This window comes from Cygnus olor, chromosome 14 (assembly GCF_009769625.2).
Source record: "Cygnus olor isolate bCygOlo1 chromosome 14, bCygOlo1.pri.v2, whole genome shotgun sequence".
NCBI classification, from domain to species: Eukaryota; Metazoa; Chordata; class Aves; order Anseriformes; family Anatidae; genus Cygnus; species Cygnus olor.
In genome coordinates, this window is record NC_049182.1 from 12,394,183 (window position 1) to 12,414,911 (window position 20,729).

The 20,729-nt window shown below is 49.7% G+C and overlaps 2 protein-coding genes across 4 annotated transcripts in view; both read left to right on the plus strand.

Annotated features, from left to right (window-relative positions):
- Positions 1-20,729, plus strand: part of LOC121077682 (protocadherin gamma-C5-like) — a 177,780-nt gene that overhangs the window by 14,897 nt on the left and 142,154 nt on the right. Inside the window, exon 1 of one of the 3 annotated variants that reach the window (XM_040573081.1) lies at positions 6,289-8,881. The exons of the other annotated variants lie outside the window; for them this stretch is intronic. Coding sequence (XP_040429015.1) covers positions 6,425-8,881 — 2,457 coding nt within the window. The 5' untranslated portion in view covers positions 6,289-6,424. Of the gene's footprint in view, positions 1-6,288; positions 8,882-20,729 lie in introns of those variants that run through there. 3 annotated transcript variants of the gene reach the window in all.
- On the plus strand, positions 10,585-19,360 carry LOC121077692 (protocadherin gamma-A10-like). Its single transcript, XM_040573099.1, has 2 exons — positions 10,585-13,029; positions 18,848-19,360. Exons 1-2 carry the CDS (start codon positions 10,600-10,602, stop codon positions 18,872-18,874), a joined length of 2,457 nt encoding a protein of 818 aa, XP_040429033.1. The 5' UTR covers positions 10,585-10,599; the 3' UTR covers positions 18,875-19,360.

Genomic DNA, 20,729 nt, shown 5'->3' on the forward strand with positions numbered 1-20,729 from the left:
CAGGCACAGCCTGGTGGTGGTGGTGAAGGACCAGGGCCGGCCGGCGCTGTCGGCCACGGCCACGCTGACGGTGGTGCTGGCCGAGAGCGTGGCCGAGCTGCTCTCGGAGCTGGGCAGCGCGGCGGCGCCGGCCGAGCCCGCCGGCAGCCTGACGCGCTGGCTGGTGCTGGCCGTGGCGGCCGTGTCCTGCCTCTTCCTCGCCTTCCTGCTGCTGCTGCTGGCGCTGCGCCTGCGGCGCTGGCGCCGCTCGCAGCTGCTGCCGCCGGCCAGCGGCGCCTTGCGCGGCGTCCCGGCCTCGCACTTCGTGGGCATCGACGGCGTCCGCGCCTTCCTGCACTCCTACTCGCACGAGGTGTCGCTCACCGCCGACTCGCGCAAGAGCCAGCGGCGCTGGGCGGCCGACAGCTGCTGCAACACCCTCCCGGCCCGGCCGTCTTCGGAGGTTTCGCTTGCTCCCTCGTCTAATGAAAATTACATTGTCGAGTACGGAGGATGAGTTTCCTCTCAGGTATTTCCGTTTTCTTAACTTTTTTTTTTGTGTGTGTGTGCTGTTTTTTTTTTCGTTTGTTTGTATATTTTTCTTCTACTTTTTGTTTATTTTTGTTTGGTTTTTTTCCTTTCTTTCTATTCGTTTTTGGTTGGTTGGTTTTGTGTTTTCCATTTTCATTTCACCTTTTTACTGCATTTATCAAGTGGAGGTGACGAGATCAGGTATTTTCCCTGTTATAAACTCGCTGCTTAGGGCACCCGGGGACATGGCAAAATGCGGAAAGAGCAGTGCTGGATATGAAATGTTGAGATACCTCCTCATTCTCTCATGTGTTTTTTTGTTTTTTTATGTGACAGCTTCTGTACGGGTTTGTCAAAGTCCATCATATCATATCTTTCTCTAAAGCTGAAAGGTTCTATTTTTTGTACAGCTGCGCTAGGAAATTTCCTTCTGTAATTGTTTTTCTAATTCTCTCTGGAAATTTTTATAGTGCTTTAGGGTACCTAGTTTCCAGAATTTCTTTGCCATTCCCAGTATAAATTCTCAAGTATTAATAGAATTGGGCAACTCTTCACCTTGTAGCCAGAAAACCAGCCCCTCTGAAGTACCATGTGACTTGGAACTCTGTCTGCAGCAAGCAAATTAATCAGTCCCACCTAAGCACCTTCATAAATCTACGAATATATGCATGCTACTTGGTAAAAACTAAATGTCTTTGATATGCCTTTGATATGTCTTTGGCACTCTTCGATGTGTTTCCCACTGCTGGGCTTCTTGAGTTAACTTTTGAGTTTGATAGAAATGTAATTATTGATTTGTATGTATGTGTAAATGTCAAGATGTGGAGAATATATGTACTTGCGTACAAATGGAAAATATTTTAAAATAAAGTGTAATTTATCGTGCTATGTTTGCTTTCCTTGTAACATTGTTGTGGTTTAATCCGTCAGGGAGCAAAATACCACACAGACACTTGCTCATTCTCCCCAGGTGGGACTGTTGGGAGAATCAGAAAAGTAAAAGTGCGAGAACTCATTGGTTGAAATAAAGACATTTTACTGGATAAAGCAGAAGCCATGCGCACAAGCAAAGCAAAACAAGGAATTCATTCATTATTTCCCATTATTAGGCAGGCGTTCATTCATCTCCAGGAAAGCAGGGCTCATCATGCATAATGGTTTCTTGGCAAGACAAACGCCATCACTCAGAACTTCCCCCCCCCCCTTCCTCTTTCTTACCCAAGATTTTATTGCTGACCATGACATCATATGGTATGGAGTAACTCTTTAGTCAGCTTCTATCAGCTGTCCTGGCTGTGTCCCCTCACAGATTATGATGCTACCCCCAGCCTCCTCACTTGCAGGGCAACATAAGAAGTAGAAAAATCCTTGGCTCTATGTAAGCACTGCTCTGCAACAACTGAAAACATAGGTGTATTATCATCACTATTTTCATAAAAAATCCAAAACACAACATCATGTGAGCATCTACGAGGAATATTAACTCTATCACAATCAAAACCATGAGAAACTTTAAAACTTCTTTTTTTTTCCTACCAAACATGCTATTCTTTTCTGAGGACACATCTACAAAAGAGGCTGTCTTGGAAACTACCTTTCCTTATTTCCTCTGCTACTGATCATTCATCATGGATTTAACAAGCTTTTAGGACTTCAGAAATATGTTTAATGAATAAAATAATATTACTTTATTTTATTATTGTTATGCCATTTAAACTGCTGGTATATTGTAGTATTTCGGTTTAAGCAAAATAAGTTTGTGAAGCATAAAAACTCCTGCTTATAAGTTCAGAACAGAGTTGTTGAGAGAAAATTGTTCTGTAAGATTCCCCGTGAAAGGTTTACAAAGATCTTTCTCTTTCTCTCTTTCTCTCTTTCTCTCTCTCTCTCTTTCTCTCTCTTCCTCTTCCTCTTCCTCTTCCTCTTCCTCTTCCTCTTCCTCTCTTTCTTTCTCTTTCCTTCTCTTTCTCTCTTTCTTTTCCTGTTCCCTGTTCCTCCCCTCCCCTCCCCTCCCCTCCCCTCCCCTCCCCTCCCTTCCCTTCCCTTCCCTTCCCTTCCCTTCCCTTCCCTTCCCTTCCCTTCCCTTCCCTTCCCTTCCCTTCAACTTCGTGCATCCCAAGGACTAAACTTGTGGCTGTTATCCTGTAGCGGGTTTACGTGGCAAGGTTTTGGTAGCAGGGGACCATAGGGGTGGCTTCTGTGAGAGGAATCTAGAAGCTGCCCCGTAAGGGGCAAGGTAAGGGCCCTGCTGCTGACCAGAGCTGAGACAATGAGCGATGTTGTTTGCACCTCTGTGAGACCATATTTAAGAAAGGGAAAAACAAAACAAAAAAAAACCATACTGCTTCACACAGCAGCTGGGAGAGTGAGAGGAGTGAGAAACATCCTTGCAGGTGCCAAGGTCAGTGAAGAAAGAGGGGGAGAGGTGCTCAAGGTGCCGGAGCAGAAGTCCCCTGCGGCCGGTGGTGAAGACCATGGTGAAGCAGGCTGTCCCCCTGCAGCCCATGAAGTACCATGGTGGAGCAGGATTCCACTCTGCAGCCCATGGAGGAGACAACAGTGGAGCAGGTGGACCCACACTGATGGAGGCTGCGGCCTGTGGAGGACCCCCACTGGAGCAGATTCCAGGTTGGACCTGGAGAGGAGCCCAAGCAGGAGCAGGTGACATGGCAGGAGCTGCTGCCCATGGGGGACCCATGTTGGAGCATTTTGCTCCTGATGGATAGACCCTGTGGTACAGACCCATATCTGGAGCAGTTCTTGAAGAGCTGCTGCCTGTGGGAAGCCCATGTCAGATCAGTTCGGGAAGGATGGCATCCCGTGGGAGGAACTCCATGGCACAGGGGATGAGAGTGATCGAGAAGGAGGGGTGGAGACAAAGTGCCATAGACTGACTGCAGTCCCCATTCCCCTGCACCACTCGGGGGAAGGAGGCGGAAGACGGTGGATGGGGGGAAGATGTTTTTGGTTTCTTTCCTTTGTTTCTCACTTCTCTAGCTTGTTAGTAAAAGGCAATAAATCTTACTATCTCCCTGTGCTGAGTCTGTTTTGCCCATCACGATAATTGTTGAGTGATGTCCCTGTCCTTATCTCAACCCTTGAACCCTTTGCATTGTATTTTCTCCCCCTTTCTCTTTGAGGAGCGGGAGTGAGAGAGCAACTCAGCCACCCACCTGAGTAAAACCACCACATATCCTTTTCAGCTGCCACCCATTAGACATAAAATCATATGTGATATGGATGTGGGAAGAAAATGTTTCCCTTTTTGATGCAGGCTTGTTCTTGTCTGGGTCTTCCTGGAATAGATCTGTGCTCTGGTATTCAAAGGGAATGAGAGAATCTTGGAATTAGGAGAAAAACAATCTCCACTGGAAATGCAGAGATTTTGAAAGGTGCTTCAGCATGGAGAACGAATACATCTGGGTTGTGATAGGCACCATATAAGAGGCAGTGAATTGACCATGATGTTTCATCAGAGTCCCCAGGTTCCTATATACGTATCCAAATCCTTCCCACATTCTATCCAGGACTTGAAATACAGATGTCCATGTCTGCTACCTCTTAACTCCTGAAATACTATGAATTAAAAAGAGTTTTTTATTATGAAAGCTTATTAATTTGTTACCGTGACTTTTGTATAAGTGTAGCTTGGAGGAAAAGAAATTATCCTCCTTTGGATGTCTGGCCAGAGTTAGCAGAAAAAGACATTTTCTAGCAACACCTTATTGAGAAGGGAAGGAGATATTCACATCAGTATCTAGAGAGAATCAACATTGGTATACATGCGGGAGCTCCTTCACTGGTTAAGGTACTGTGGAGAGTTTTCTAGTCTTTTCATGTCTTCTGCTTAATGTGCTGTGGTGATATAGCCTTCCTTCAGGTCTTTTTTTCTTTGTAGAGAGAAACGTTTTAATGCTCAGGTGAGATACAATACCTTTTCCTGAGGGTGGCATTTGTCTGTTTTCCCATGGATTGTTCAAGCAGTAGTAACTGCCCGCAACATTTGCCAGAAAAAGTTTTTAAATTATGGGACCCACTGCAATAACAACCAGTTTAGTCAAGAGACATGGCCATGCTTTATCAGAGCAACACTTGTAAAAGAGATTGGGGGTTAGGTTGTACAGCACTAATATGATGATGATGGCTTTTGAATGCCAAAAGAGATGGGATCCGGTAGGTCTGATGTGACCACTGTGTTTTTCTCAGTGACTGAGATTCCCAGCTTTGCTTGGCCATCAGTAATAATACCTTTCCGGGTGGGAAAGCTGACTCTTAGCTTGTGCTCTTCCAACTATCAAAAATAAAACCCCAATTTACACACAGTACTTCAGCCTTCCACTCATCCTGCTATTTTTCTCATGGTAGTGAGAGGACAGTAACAGGAATAATCAGGTGCCCTGACTCTATAGGCCAATAAGATCATTATGGTGCAGAGGTAAGAGATCCTGTTCTTCTGCAAGCAGTGGGAGAGGGCTTATCTGGAAGAAGACTTTCAAGTATAAGAAAGTCAAATGTAGGTTTGTTCAGATAGAATCATCATAGAATCATGCCACAGAGTGGTTTGGGTTGAAGGGATCATAAAGATCATCAAGTTCCTCCCACCCCCACCCCCACCCCCGCCATGGGCAGGGACACTTTCAGCTAGATCAGGATGCCTTAAGCCCCATCCAACCTGGCCTTGAACAATTCCAGGGATGGAACATCCACAGCTTCTCTCGGCAACCTGTTCCAGTAACTCAACACACTCATAGTAAAAAATTTATTCCTAATGTCTAACCTAAATCTACCCTCTTTAATTTTAAACCATTACCCCTTGTCCTGCCACTACACTTTCTGATAAAGTCCCTCACAAATTTTCCTGTAGGCCCACTTTAAGTATTGGAAGACCTCTATAAGATTTCCCTGGAGCCTTCTCTTCTCTAGGCTAAACAGCTCTAACTGTCTTAGGCTGTTTTCATAGGAGAGGTGTTCCAACCCTTTGATCATCTTCACGGCTCTCCTCTGGACCTGCTCCAACAGGCCCATGTCCTTCTTGTGCTGGGGGGACCCAAAGCTGAGTGCATCACTCTAAGAGGGGTCTCACAAGATTGGAGTATGGGGGAGAATCACCTCCCTCGACCTGCTAGCTACACTTGTTTTGATACAGCCCAGCAGGTAACTGGCTTTCTGGGCTGCATACAAACATTGCTGGCTCATATTCCGTTTTCCATCCACCAGCAGTCTCAAGTCCTCCTCCACAGGTCTGCTCTCAATCTACTCCTTGTCTAGCCTGTATTCATGTTTAGGATTGACCCTACTCAGGTGCAGAACATTGCACTTGGCCTTGTTGATCTTCATGAGGTTCTCATGGGACCGCCTCTGAAGCCTGTACAGGTTCCTCTGGATCCTGAACTCTCTCCCTCCAGTGTGTTGACTGCACTGCTCAGCTTGGTGTCGTCTGCAGACTTGCTGAAGGTGCACTTAATCCCACCGTCCATGTCACCGACAAAGATGTAAATTCCGGTGCCAGTGGAGATCCCTGAGAGACACCAGATGCACAGCTTCCGTGCATATGCAAGTCTTCTGTTTTGCTCTACTGACAGCATGCGTGATTCCCTACCCGTGTTGGAGTGGGGTTTAAGAAAACGAATGGCATACAATTCGGGCTGCGGTTCTTAGGCGCGGACTCAGGGTGTCACTGTTGGCCAACACGGAGAAGCCGCTCCGCCGCTGGCGCCTCCCCGGCTCTGGCGCCCACGCAAAGCCGCTCCGCACGGAGCAGCGCAGAGAGAAGCAGGACGACCCTGCCCGGCTCCAGCTCGTCCTCCGACGGGCAGTAAGGATTTCATGTATTTGCTTTTCTCTGGCATTGATCCAGCCGCTTGGCAAGCATATTTTCAAGTCGTCTGCAGACTACGCTTCAGCAAAGCAGAGAATGGAGATCCGACCGACAGCACGGAGCCGCGGAGCCGCCGGGCGGGTCGCATTGTTGGTTGAGCTGTTGGCCGTGCTGCTGCCGCTGTGCTGCCGGGCGGCGCCGGAGCGGCTCCGCTACGCGATCCCCGAGGAGCTGAGCAGGGGCTCGCTGGTGGGGCCGCTGGCGCGGGACATGGGGCTGAGCCCGGCCGAGATGCCGGTACGCCGGCTGCGGATTGTCTCCGGTGATGAAAAGCAATACTTCTCTCTGGGGGCAGATAATGGAAATCTACTTGTAAACGAGAGGATAGACCGAGAGGGCATCTGCGGGGACGTGTCGCCTTGTGTCCTAAGTTTGGAAGTTGTCGTGGAAAACCCTTTCAATATATATCATGTGAGCGTTGCTATCCAGGATATCAACGACAATGCACCGCACTTTGACAGAGAATTTGTTGCCATAGAAATGATCGAGTCCACTCCTCCCGGGACCAGGTTCCCACTGGACAGTAGCAGAGACCCCGACATTGGGGCGAACTCATTGCAAAACTACCAACTTGCCCGCAGTCCGCTCTTCTCCCTTGTAGTGAAGGAGAGTCCCGATGGAAGGAAACATGCGGAATTGCTACTGGAGAAAAATTTAGATCGAGAAAAACAGAGAAATCACCAGTTGATACTGACGGCGGTGGACGGCGGGGATCCAGTCCGATCTGGGACAGCCCAGATTAAGATTGATGTGACCGACGCAAATGACAATCCGCCGCTATTCACCAAAGAGATCTACAAGATTCGACTCCTGGAAAACCTGCCAGAGGGCTCCTTAGCTTTTCAGGTGAAAGCCGCTGACAGCGACGAAGGTACAAATGCAGACATTACCTATTGCTTCAGTCACATCGCAAACAGTGCTCGCCAGACCTTCAGTCTGGACCCCAAGACAGGGGACGTGAAGATTACTGGTCCCTTAGATTACGAAGACGTGAAATATTATGAAGCGACTGTTGAAGGCAAGGACGGGGGCGGGCTGAGTGCACACGCCAAAGTCCACATAGACATTATAGACGTGAACGACAATGCTCCAAGCCTTACCCTCCTTCCTATCTTGAACCCGGTACCCGAAGACTCGGTCCCGAGCACAGTTATAGCTGTGATCAATGTTCGTGACAGAGACTCTGGAGACAACGGAGAAGTGACCTGCAATATCGACGGTGATTTGCCTTTCAGACTAGCAGAGTCATCAGAGAACACCTACAAACTCGTAATTGAGAGTAGCTTAGACAGAGAAAAAATCTCTGCTTACAACATCACAATCACTGCCACAGACCACGGCAGCCCGGCGCTGTCGAGCCGCGCGGCGCTGGCGTTGGAGGTGTCGGACGTGAACGACAACGCGCCGGTGTTCGAGGAGGCCGCCTACAGCGCCTACGTGGCGGAGAACAACGAGGCGGGCGCGCCGGTGCTGCGGGTGCGCGCGCGGGACGCGGACGCGGGTGCCAACGGGCGCGTGAGCTACTGGCTGGAGGGCGAGGGCGCGGCGGCGCCATACGTGTCGGTGGAGGCGCGGAGCGGCGCGGTCTACGCGCAGCGCTCCTTCGACTACGAGCAGTGCCGCGAGATCGCAGTGGCGGTGCGGGCGCAGGACGGCGGGGCGCCGGCGCGCAGCGCGACGGCGACGGTGCGCGTCTTCGTGCTGGACCGCAACGACAACGCGCCGCGGGTGCTGTGGCCGGCGGCGGCGAGCGGGGTGGCGAGCGGCGGCGCGGGCGCGGTGCCGTTCGAGGTGGTGCCGCGCTCGGCCGAGGCCGGCTACCTGGTGGCTAAGGTGGTGGCGGTGGACGCGGACGCGGGGCAGAACGCGTGGCTGTCCTACGAGCTGGTGCAGGCGTCGGAGCCGGGGCTCTTCCGCGTGGGGCTGCACAGCGGCGAGGTGCGCACGGCGCGGGCCGTATCGGAGCGGGACGCGGCGAAGCAGCGGCTGGTGGCCGTGGTGAAGGACCACGGGCAGCCAGCGCTGTCGGCCACGGCCACGTTGCACGTGGTGTTGGCCGAGAGCTTGCAGGAGGCGCTGCCAGAGCTGAGCGAGCAGCCAGCAGCAGCCGCCTCGCCGGCGGAGCTGCAATTCTCCCTGGTGCTGGCGGTGGCGCTGCTCTCCGCCTTGTTCCTGCTGAGCGTAGCGCTGGCCGTTCTGTCGTGGCTGCGCCGGGCCGGGCCTCCGGCCGTCCTGCGCTGCCTGGACGCGCAGCGCTTCTCGTCGGCCGGCCCTGCAGTGCCGGCCGACTTCTGCGAGGGCACTTTGCCCTCCTCCTACAACCTGCGCGTGGCGCCGGGCCGTGCCGTCGCCGAGGGCGCGTGGCTGCTGCCTCCCGCCCGGCTACCCAGCCTGGCCGCCGAGGACCTTCTGAGCGGGGAGCCCTCCGGGAAGCCGAGCCCGAGCAGCAGCGCCGGCCCGGGAGAACCGTCTGACGACCCCGGCGCCCCACAGGTCTGTAAGCCTACTGCATCTTCTGAGCCTTTGTTAACTTCACACGAATGTACTCGTTTTTGATCTTCAGATTTTCCGTTATCTATTTTGAACAGCTGATCTGCATTTAACTGACAGAGAGAAAAATTACCCCCTTTTTTAACAGCCGGCAGTTAGTTCTCTTCTTAGTTCATCAGTGATTACAGAGGAAGGCTAAGTGGAGACGTACTGGCCATTAAGCTCATTCTGTACAAAGTAATACAAGTTTGTAACAGTGATTGTGGCCCATGATATGATATAAAGACATCTACTGATGGTGCATGTCAACACTGGAGAATGTGATTGACGTTTTGTTCTGCAGAATTCTTTTTCTCAATTCTTCTTCCAAAAAAAGACATTCTTGGATCTAATCGATAGTGTTGGTGTTTGTTGTTTGGTACTGGATCATCTTGGATAACTTGGGGATGCTTGTGTTCAAAGCTTGACTGGGATGAAGGGGCTGTGCTTGATCTTTGAGGGAAGAGCAGATCAATGTGTGTGGACAGCTGGTAGATAGTGCTGCTGGCTTCAGAAACCTCGCTGGATGTCTGTAAACTTCAAGTCTTATTTCTGTGTTTAGCTGTACAGATGTTCATATCTCCATCGAAACGTATGTAGAGATGCATATTTCCAACGTTTGTCCCATTCCTGAGTGCCTACCCTGTTCAGTTATGGTGGAAGGTTGCTCCAAGAAAAAAGTACTGGTAGTCATCCTTTTCATTCAGGACTGACTTCTGTGTTTAATTTTTCATCCTCATGGTAAGTCACTTGAGACACGGTGCTCATCTCATCCTGTCCCTAGAGATGTGTCACCTTCTTTGAACCTCTGCTTTTGTTCTCTCGTCCTCGAACGGTGCTCTAATGATTTATATTGTGTATACCCCACGACAAACGGAGTACTCCTTTACCTTCATACGTCCTCCTCTCTCAGTCTACCAGTATTGTTTGGTTAAAGCTCTATATGGCTCTTCACCTCCAGCAGAAAGATTACAATTAATTGGTAAGGTAAGGTGTTAGGATGTCTTATGTAACCTAGCAGAATCTGCAAGAAAATTAACTGATTACAAGACTTTGTTATAGTAGGTATACCAGTAATAGTCAGATAATCCCAGTAAACTCTAATAGGACAACCGATCTTGAGGCATCCTGACTGGCAATTAAATATGCAGCCAGTCCGCAAACTATGACATAAATACACTGAAAAAAAAAAAACAGAAAAAACAGAAAAAAAACCACGAATAATATTCAGCTAAGGATCTGTAAGTCACCCAAAAGAGGTGGTCTCACCCTTGCAGTACCAGGTGGTGGCTGCGGGCGCCGCTGTTCACCACGGAGGAGAGGAAGGAGCGGAGCGCTGCAGCCAGCCCCGCCCGCTGCGGCCCGGCTCGCTCGGCCGCAACAGCGGCCGGCTCATCCGCTCGCCCGCTGTCTCTGCGGCCGGGCGGGCTGCAAGCGGCCCCGCGGTGCAGAGCCGTGCTGCAGCGAGGCGGAGGGGCCGGCGAGAGCGGACTGCTGCGGGGCCGGAGTCGGGGACGGGAACCGGAACAAGAGCCGGAGAGACAGTCTAAGCCAAAGCGAGTGTCTGAGCCGAAGCCGGAGGCGGAAACCGGATCGAGATTCTGATCCAGAGCCGGAGGCGAAGAATCGGGGCGGCGGCGGGGAGTTGTTGGCCGGACGGTGGCGGCGGGGCCGTGGCGGAGATGTGCCCGGCGAGAGAAGGGCGCTGGGGCCAGAGGCAGCGAGCGCTGCTGTGCTGCGTGTTGGTGGCGGCGTTGGAGGCGGCGTGGGGGCAGCTGCGCTACTCGGTGCCCGAGGAGCTGCCCAAGGGCTCTTTCGTGGGCGACGTGGCCAAGGACCTGGCGCTGCAGCTGGCGGCGCTCCGCGACCGCGGCGCCCACATACTGGACCGAGGTAGGACGCGGTATTTCGCTCTGCATGCGAACAGCGGCCACCTGGTGACGGCGGAGAGGCTAGATAGAGAGCAGCTGTGCCGGCTGGTGGAGCGCTGCGTGCTGCGCTGTGAGGTGATCGTGGAAGGCGAGATGAAGGTTTACGAGATCGAAGTGGAAATCACAGACATTAACGACAACGCACCAAGCTTCCGAGAGGCAGAAATGGAAATGAGAATGAGCGAGATGGCAGCTCCCGGGTCGCGCTTTCCTTTGTCTAAAGCTCGTGACCCGGACGTGGGAATGAATTCCCTGCAGAGCTACGAGCTGAGCGGCGACGAGCACTTCTCGCTGTCCGTGCAGGCGGGAGCCGACGGCGAGAAGCGTCCCGAGCTGGTGCTGGCCAAGGCGCTGGACCGGGAGGAGGCAGCGTTTCACGAGCTGGTGTTGAGGGCGAGCGACGGCGGCGAGCCGTCGCGGACGGGCACGGCGCGCATCCGCGTGTCTGTGCTGGACGCCAACGACAACGCGCCCGTGTTCAGCCAGGCGGTGTACGCGGTGCGCGTTCCCGAGGACGTGCCCGTGGGCTCCACGCTCCTCACCCTCACGGCCACCGACGCCGATGAGGGACTCAACGGGAACGTGAAATACTCGCTTAAGACAGCGACGGACATAGCATCAGAAATCTTCCACCTGCATCCCGAGACAGGATCGATCAGGCTGGTGAGGAGTCTGGACTTCGAGGAAGGCGACTCCTACGAATTGGAGGCGCAGGCACAAGACGGCGGTGGCCTTTCCGACACAGTTACTGCCACGATATTGGTGACGGACGTAAACGACAACGCGCCCGAGCTGACTGTGTCATCGGCGCTGAGCGAGATCTCGGAGGACGCGCCGTCGGGGACAGTGGTGGCCCTGCTGCACGTGCAGGACCGGGACTCGGGCGCCAACGGCGAGGTGCGGTGCTCGCTGGTCGGCGACGTGCCGTTCCGCCTGCGGAGCTCGGTGGGCAGCTACTACAGCGTGGTGACGGCGCGGGAGCTGGACCGGGAGGAGGTGTCGGAGTACAACGTGACGGTGCGGGCGGCGGACGGCGGGTCTCCGTCGCTGCGGAGCAGCGCGGTGCTGGCGCTGCGCGTGCTGGACGTGAACGACAACGCGCCGGTGTTCGCGGAGGCGCGCTACAGCGCCCGTCTGGCCGAGAACAACGCCGAGGGCGCGCTGGTGCTGACGGTGCGGGCGTGGGACGCGGACTGGGGGCAGAACGCGCGCGTGCGGTACCGGCTGGCGGAGGGGCGTGTGCGGGGCGCGCCGCTCTCGTCCTACGTGTCGGTGCAGGCGGAGACGGGCGCGCTGTACGCGCTGCGCTCCTTCGACTACGAGGAGGTGCGCGAGGTGGGGCTGTGGGTGCGGGCGGAGGACGGCGGCGCGCCGGCGCTGAGCAGCAACGTGTCGGTGCGGCTGCTGATCGTGGACGAGAACGACAACGCGCCGCAGGTGCTGTACCCGCCGGCGGCGGCGCCGGGCGCGAGCTGGACGGGCGTGGAGCTGGCGCCGCGCTCGGCGGAGCCCGGCGCGCTGGTGGCCAAGGTGGTGGCGGTGGACGCGGACGCGGGGCAGAACGCGTGGCTGTCCTACGAGCTGGCCAAGGCGACGGAGCCGGGGCTCTTCCGCGTGGGGCTGCACAGCGGCGAGGTGCGCACGGCGCGCTCGCCGCTGGCCCGCGACGCGCCCAGGCACAGCCTGGTGGTGGTGGTGAAGGACCAGGGCCGGCCGGCGCTGTCGGCCACGGCCACGCTGACGGTGGTGCTGGCCGAGAGCGTGGCCGAGCTGCTCTCGGAGCTGGGCAGCGCGGCGGCGCCGGCCGAGCCCGCCGGCAGCCTGACGCGCTGGCTGGTGCTGGCCGTGGCGGCCGTGTCCTGCCTCTTCCTCGCCTTCCTGCTGCTGCTGCTGGCGCTGCGCCTGCGGCGCTGGCGCCGCTCGCAGCTGCTGCCGCCGGCCAGCGGCGCCTTGCGCGGCGTCCCGGCCTCGCACTTCGTGGGCATCGACGGCGTCCGCGCCTTCCTGCACTCCTACTCGCACGAGGTGTCGCTCACCGCCGACTCGCGCAAGAGCCAGCGGCGCTGGGCGGCCGACAGCTGCTGCAACACCCTCCCGGCCCGGCCGCCGCCCGACAAGGCCGCGCCTCTGCTCGGGGAAGACGCTGCCGGCGCCCGCGGCGCACAGCCCGACGCCCTCCCGGTGAGTCGCTCCGGACACTGCGACGCCCTCCCTCTCGGCGCTTGCCTCCCTTCCTGCTCCTTGCCTTTCCCTCCCCGCTCTCCTTCCCGGGCGTGGAGGTTTGCTGCTGAGCAAGGCACAGCTTCACTGGGCGGCAGGTTGTGGGGGGTGCTTCTCGGTCAAGAGAGCCTAGCACGGGCTCTGCTGCCAGAATTACACTTGGTGCAGAAGGCAGGAGACGAGCAGGGGCTTTCACCTGCAGCTCTGTTGTAAATGGACTTCTTTTTTCCCAGTTTCCATGTGGTTGCTCCTTACATCACCTGACATATCATGCAGTTTTTCCTTTTTTTTTTTTTTTTTTGTGTGTGTGTTTGTGTTCTGAGTAAATTTAGACTTGACATTTTCAGGAAATTAAGATGTATCTTTTCGATAGCCCATGTGTTTGATGAGTTGCGTGTTCTTGCCATAGAATCTTAAATGAAACAGAATCTTAATAGCCCCGTTTTTCATTTGTCTCTTTCTCCTCCATACTGTATGCATCTTTTCTGTTGCTGCATTAACATTTGTGAAATATCCGTGCTGCTGTTTTTGTACATGTGTTGGGATAACAGCCTGTTCCACTGGTCTTTTTAGGATGTCTGTTTGCCGGTTATAGAGATCAAAGAGAATGGTGAAAGTTGTGTTTCAGATTGCAATGAAGGTGCTGTGTATGAAAGGCTGTTGGAAGAAGGACAAGTGTGTGAGCCTTGACCTCTCAGGAAATGAGCAGGCTTTGCTAGCATGTGCATGCTATGGCAATAGCTTTGTTGTGGCTTCATCGTTTGAATTTGTGTTGCATAATATGTGGTGAGATTGAAGAATGGGGTTTGAAGAGTGAGAGTGAAGTCCTTTTATTGTCCTGCAATTTTCACATTTTTGCCTTGTTTGTTGTCAATGTCAAAAGTAGGCCTCAGTGTGGCAGAGAACCCTGAAAAGACTGGAATAGACTTATTAATTGTGGGACTGGGGGAGGTGTTTCCATACATAACCTGAAAGTTTACTGCTCTCCTGTGAAAGTCTTTGACAGCCTTATGTATCCTTAAAATGGCCCTGAATGATGAGCGCTTATCAGTGGCCTTCATACAGTTAGAAGCTGGTTTTTGAGTGTGGTGCAACTGAATGCTGTGAATGTAGAGGAATGAGGGTGAGAGGTTGGTTCTGAATGTGGAAAGAAGGTGTGTCAGTAGTGATATTGTTTGGGCAGTGGTTTGATGTCATTATGAATGCCAATTTCTTTAGCATTTATTAAGTTTGATTTAATATTTTTTCCAATTCCTGCAGCGTTTATGCACCATTTTATCCTGGTGTCACTAACTTGAAAGGCAATGCTAATCTTCTGATATTAAAATATTCTGCACAGAAACTGTGTATGTAGAGCTATGATGTCTGAGTATAATGGCTTCTTATACCTATGAAAAACCTCATTAATTCACCCATATCTGCATTGGCTTATAGTGTTTCTCCCTAGTTGTAATTCTGTTTTCAGGCTTTTGTTTTCAGGAAGGCTGTGCTTCATATTTCCCATTTGTGGATAGGCTTTTCCCATGTTTCAGTAGGCCTTTTACATTTGAAAATGCAAAGTTTATATTTCAGCAAATCATTATCTCCCTTGAGAAGGTCCTGCCAGCCATCTGGAGACAAGATGTTGTATAAGGGAAACAAATTGCTCACAAGATGTATGAGATAAGGCCCCGTAGTACAGCCTTTACATTTAAAGTTTCATTTTCATTCAAGATAAGTAGGCCACATCATGGAAAAAGTGATGAGAGCTGATGAGATTTTCTTAATATGATATCCCCTACTGTCTATCCAGATGAAGACTTCAGGGCCTTGTTTTTAGATTAAGGCCTGAGTCATTTCTTGGTGTTCTGGGGCGGAATTTTCTTGCATGCAGAGAAGACCATGTCGCCCTCCTAGTGAGTTTCTCTATCACGCTTTCTCTGTGAATGCTTCCTTTTGCTGCTTGTCTGATTTTTATCTTTCCCTGGTCTTCTGTCTAGATGTGTAGGCTGAGTTATCAGTAGCAGCATAGCTGTGTTGAGGAATATGCTATGTGTCCATAGGCCTTGCTCTGGTGAGGGAATAGCCAGAATTTTCCTTTCAGTGTTAGAATATCCGGAGGTTATGATGTATCTTTCCATTAGCCCATTCAGCACTCGCTATTCTCAGTAATAGCAAATTCTGATACTGAATTCTAATAATGAATGAGGAGGTCTGCACAGTGTTTTAGTAGAATGAGGTGATCTTGAATTAGAATCTTAAGTACACCATGTTTCACTTAGCTGCTTTTCCTTTATACTCCATGCAACTGTTCTCTTGCAGCATGAAGATGGGTTGAGCAAAGGAATGTCTTTCTATGCATCTGTGCTGCTGTTTTGGTGTGTGTGGTGGAATAACAGTCAGGGTAATGAGTTCTTTTAGGCTTCATCACTTGAATTTGTGTTGCATAATATTTGGATAAGATAAAAAATGTGTAAAGTGTGAGATTGGATTCCGTTTCTTGTCCTGAAGTTTTCACATTTTTGCCTTGTTTGTTGCCAATGACACAACATGGCCTCATGTGCCAGAGAACCCTGAAAAGACTCTAAGATTTGTTATGACTTGTTGCACTGGGGGAACTGTTTCCATACACACTATGCATGTTTACTGCTATCACAACAAAGTCTTTGATACCCTTATGTTTCCTTAAAATGTCACTGGATGATATGCTCTTGCCAGTGGCTTACATATGACTGGAACTTGGATATTGTGAGTGGTGCAACTGAATGCTGTGAATGCAGAACAAGAAAGGTGAGTGGTTTTGATTTTTTTGTTTGTTTGTTTTTTGAATGTGGAAAATAGGTTTCTGAGCAGTGGTAATATTCAGGCAAATGTTTGATTTCATAATTTGTGCTAATTCGTGCAGCATTCATGCACAATTTTATCCTGGTTTCCATGCCCTGAAAGGTAATTTTAATTCTCTGATAATAAAATGTTTTGCAGAAAAACTCTGCATGTAGAATAATGATGTCTGCATATAAAGGCTTATAATACCTGTGTGAATCATCATTACTTCACTCCTATTTATTGTAACATTTTGCCATAGTGTTTCGTCATATCTATAATTCCATTTTCAGGTCTGTGTTCCCAGGAAGATTTTGCTTCATATTTTCCTTTTCTGGGTAGGGCTTTTGCATTTGAGAATGACTGAGTTGTACTGCAGGAAATCCTTACCTCCCTTGAGAAGGTCCTTTCACCCATCTGTAGAAAAATTTGGTGTAAAAGGAAGTGAAACTGAAACTAAAACTCAATCTCTCTTCATTGTTCCCAAGACTGAACATGAGAAAGAGTCCCATAATAAGGTCTTTTCTTTTATAGTTTCGTAGTCATTGGAGATAAGTAGGCCACATCATGGAAAAATGGAAGAGAGCTGATGAGCTTTTCTTAAAATGAAGTCCCCTCCAGCATAGCCCAGAAGAAGACTTTAGGGTCTTGCTTTCAGCTTAAGACCTCAGTGATTTCTTGGTGCTCTGGAGAGGAATTTTGGTGCCCACAGAGAAGACCCTGGTGACTTCCTCTACCAGGCTTTCTCTTTGAGTGCTTTCTTGTGCTGCTTGTCTGATTTTATCTTTTCCTGGTCTTTTGTCTAGGTGTGTAGGTTATCAGTAGCAGCATAGCTGTGTTGAGGAATGTGTTATGTGGTCATGTGCCTTGCTCATGTCAACCACTAGCTGGGTATTTAAAAGGAGAGTTAGAGCTGGTGTGCAAGGCCAGAGATGTGAGGGCAATTGTGTATTCTCTTCCATTTTTCTTTCTGAGGAGTGGATGTAAACTTGACATTAGTGGAACAGGCGTGTCTGTTTGGAGCAGTGCATGATCCTAAAGGAGGGGGAGATTCCCCTCCAAAGACATTCCTGAGGACCCAGTCTCTGTTGGAGGACATCTCTGCTCTTTCCCCTTAGATCATTAGTGCAGTTTCGAGACTTACAGAGAAATGGTTCTCCCTTCTTGATCAACTTTGTTGGTGTGGTTGTGTGTGGTGTGTGCTTTAGGGGAATGTCCTGTTGAACCGGTTCTTTGGTAAGATGTGCTTGAATATTCTGTGTGTCCTGCAAAAGCAGAGACGTTGTGAGAAGTCTGGGCTGAGACATGTTGGGGGAATTGTGGTGCAACTGAATGCTGTGAATGTAGAGGAATGAGGGTGAGAGGTTGGTCCTGAATATGGAAAGCAGGAGTGTCAGCAGTGGTGTTGTTTGGGCAGTGGATTGATTTCATTTTGAATGCCAAGTCCTGTAGCATTTATATACCATTTTATCCTGGTTTCACTCTCGTGAAAGGCATTGCTAATCTTCTGATGCTAAAAGGTTTTGCACAGAAACTGTGTATGTAAAGCTATGATGTCTGTATATAATTTCTTCTAATACCTGTGAAAATTGTCATTAATCCACTCATACCTGCATTGGGGTATAGCGTTTCTCCCTAGTTGTAATTCCATTTTCAGGCTCCATTTGCAGGAAAGTTGTGCTTCATATTTCCCATTTCTGGATAGGCCTTTTACATTTGCAAATGCAAAGTTTCTATTGCAGCAAATTCTTATCTCCCTTGAGAAGGTCCTATCAGCCATCTGGAGACAATTTTTTGTGTATAAGGGAAATGAAACAGAAGCTGAAACTGAATATGTCTTCATTTATTGCAAGATTTAGCATGAGAAAGGGTCCCATATCATGAGAAAGGATCCCTTAGCATGAGAAAGGCCTTTCCATTTATAGTTTTAAATTCATTGGAGATAAGCAGGCAATATCATGGAAAAGTGGAAGAGAGCTGATGATATTTTCTAGAAATGAAGTTGAGATGAACTCTCTAGGGCTTTCCATACAGCTTAAGACCTCAGTGATTTCTTGGTGATCTAGGGAGGAATTTTCCTGTACAGAGAGAAGACTGTGTCACATTCACGATGATTTCCTCTTCCACATTTTCTCTTTGAATGCTTCCTTGTGCTGCTTGTCTGATTTTTTTTCTTTTCCTCGTATTTTGTCTATGTGTGTATGTTGAGTGATCAGTAGCAGAATAGCTGTGTTGAGGAATGTGTTATGTGTTCATGGGCCTTGCTCATGTAAACCACTGAGTATTTCATCACAGTTTAAGCTGGTGTAGAAGGATGGAGACATGAAGGTACTTGTACGTTCTCTTCCATTTTTGTTTCTGAGGAGTGGATGTAAACATGATGTTCGTAGAAGAGGCATGTCTGTGTGGAGCAGCGCTTGCTCTTAGAGGAGAGCGACTTTCCCTTACAAATATATTTACAATGACCCAGTCTCTGTTGGAGAAAGAATTCTCTCTGTCTTTCCCTTATCTCTTTACTAGGCTTTAGAAACTTGCAGAGAAGTGTTTCTCCCTTCTTGGTATACTTTGATGGTGTGTTTGTGCGCGGTGCATGATATTGGGAAATGGTCTGTTGAACATTACCTTTGGTTAGATTTGCTTGCAAATTCTGAGAATGAAAGAAAAGCATTGAAATTTTGGAAGGTTTGAAGTGTCAGGTTGGGGGGAATGTTTTGTGAGGGGCTGTAGAAGGACAGATGCTCCTTTCTCTGTTTGTTTTAGTTATTTCATTCCACACACATCTGTAGTTTACACACTTTGAAGTCTGCCTAGTGATTAGTTTTTGCCTGAGGTATGTTATTGAGCTTGTATTGGGATCTTTGGGAGAGCCTTCTGGGGAATTCATTCCCTACTATCTACCTTATATGCTCTACTACTATGGATACTAAGAAATGTTCGTGTGTATAACTTAGCTGCATATTGTTTATTCTCTTCACAGTGTTTATATTACATCCTGATAATCTGATGGAAAAACATTGTCTTTTGATATGTCTGTGGTGTAGTCTTTTTGAACATTGTGAAGAAATGCACTGGGCAATTCATCCTTAGATAATGTCCTTTTGACTTTTGTGAAGAGGGAAGGCAATCGTAACAGTTGTGAATAGTTTGGGAATTCTTCATGTATGAAGGTCTCTTGGTGGAAAGTGGTGCCTTTGAACACTGACCTCTCAAGAATGCAGCTGGAAGTGGCCTTGCTGGCAGACACGTGGCATGCCCAACCTTTACCCTATCACTGCAAAGTCCACCGTTAACCTATGTCACTAAGCTCTACATCTACATGTTTTTTGAAGATCTCCATGGATGGTGACTCAACTACTTCCCTGGGCAGCCTATTTGAATACTTCACAACTCTTTGAGGGAATAAATTTTTCCTAATATCCAACCTAAACCTCCCCTGGTGCAACTTGAGCCTATTTCCGCTCATCTTAACACTTGGTGCTTGGGAGAAGAGAACAATCCCCACTTCTGTGACTTTGGCTGGGGAATGCTTTGGTTTGAAATATTATGCGAAGGCCTGTGCCTCTTCTCTTCTGATCATGGTGTCCCTGTCCTTAGAGGCAATGAAGTTTCCCTGAGAATAAAATATTTGGCCAAATGTTCCTATGTAGGGCCATTTGCTGAGTTGAAAGGGTGCAACTGGAGTCACCACCATTTATGAAGGTAAAGGCAAAGAAGATCAGAAAGGTGGTGTGTGAGCAGGTGTCCTCTGGAAGCACTGATCTAGAGCTGAAACTGATCCCGAGTACTGTTGTTGTCTTACACCTGCATCTGTGACTGTGTGCTTGTCTCCCATGAGGCTTTGTTTCTTTCCCACCAAGTTCCATGGAATTTTCTTCAGGTGTATAAGTAGGTATTTAGTTGGAAATTGAAAATAAATGAAATTAAGCCCAGGATCTGGAATCAGAAATATCTGAGAGCTGTGCTACTGCTTTGCAGGAATGAAACTGTGGAGAAGACGAGACTGATTTCCTACCTGTTGCTGCCTTTAAGTGATAGCAGGAGATCCTGAAGCACCACATACCTCCATCATGTCTGATCCTCCTGTGCCATGCTGGCTACACAGAGGAACATAGTAGAAACTGGTGTGGAGTGCTTATGGCCAATGCCAACTACATGTGGGATGTTCTCAGCTCCAGGAGGACTGGTGACAGAAGGCCTGCCTGTCTGTATAATGTACCGCATTGCATAGTGCTGGATGTGCAGAAAGAACTATTACCAATGAATGTGAATGCTTACTATGTAGAATGAGACCCATTGATTCTGCATTACACAATCAGGAAAATATGATTGTTGTTTAGTGCTGGAGATATCTCCTGGTCGAACTCTCACTTCTTCTCTAATGAATGTACTCAGACATGTTTGATAGATGCTGCCAGGGTGGGCCCTCATCTTACAACAGTATGTACACTTGCATGGTCATGTCCCGTGGCTCTTTACTACTTTCATAGTGAATGCGTGGGGGTTTCTTTTGGTGTATGGGTAGACATTTTTCTGGAAGTCCATTTAGGTGAATGAAAGTTAGACAAGAATCTTGAGCTGTTGTGGTCTCCAAGACTGCATTTATAGTGGGGTAAACTGATTTGCGGCGAGTACCCGGAGTGGTTTGCTCAGTAACAGGGATGTGGAGTAGGTGCACAGCCTGCTCAGAGAGCTGAAGGGAGCAGCTGGTTCCTTGATGCAGCACCCTTACAGGGGGAACTGTTTCATATCAGTTGTTGACATTGAAACAACAGCACAAACTACAACTAAACTGAATTAGATGCTCATAAGTAGTTGGAAAGCCAAGGAAACTTTTAATCAAGAAGGACTTAAAAAGGCAT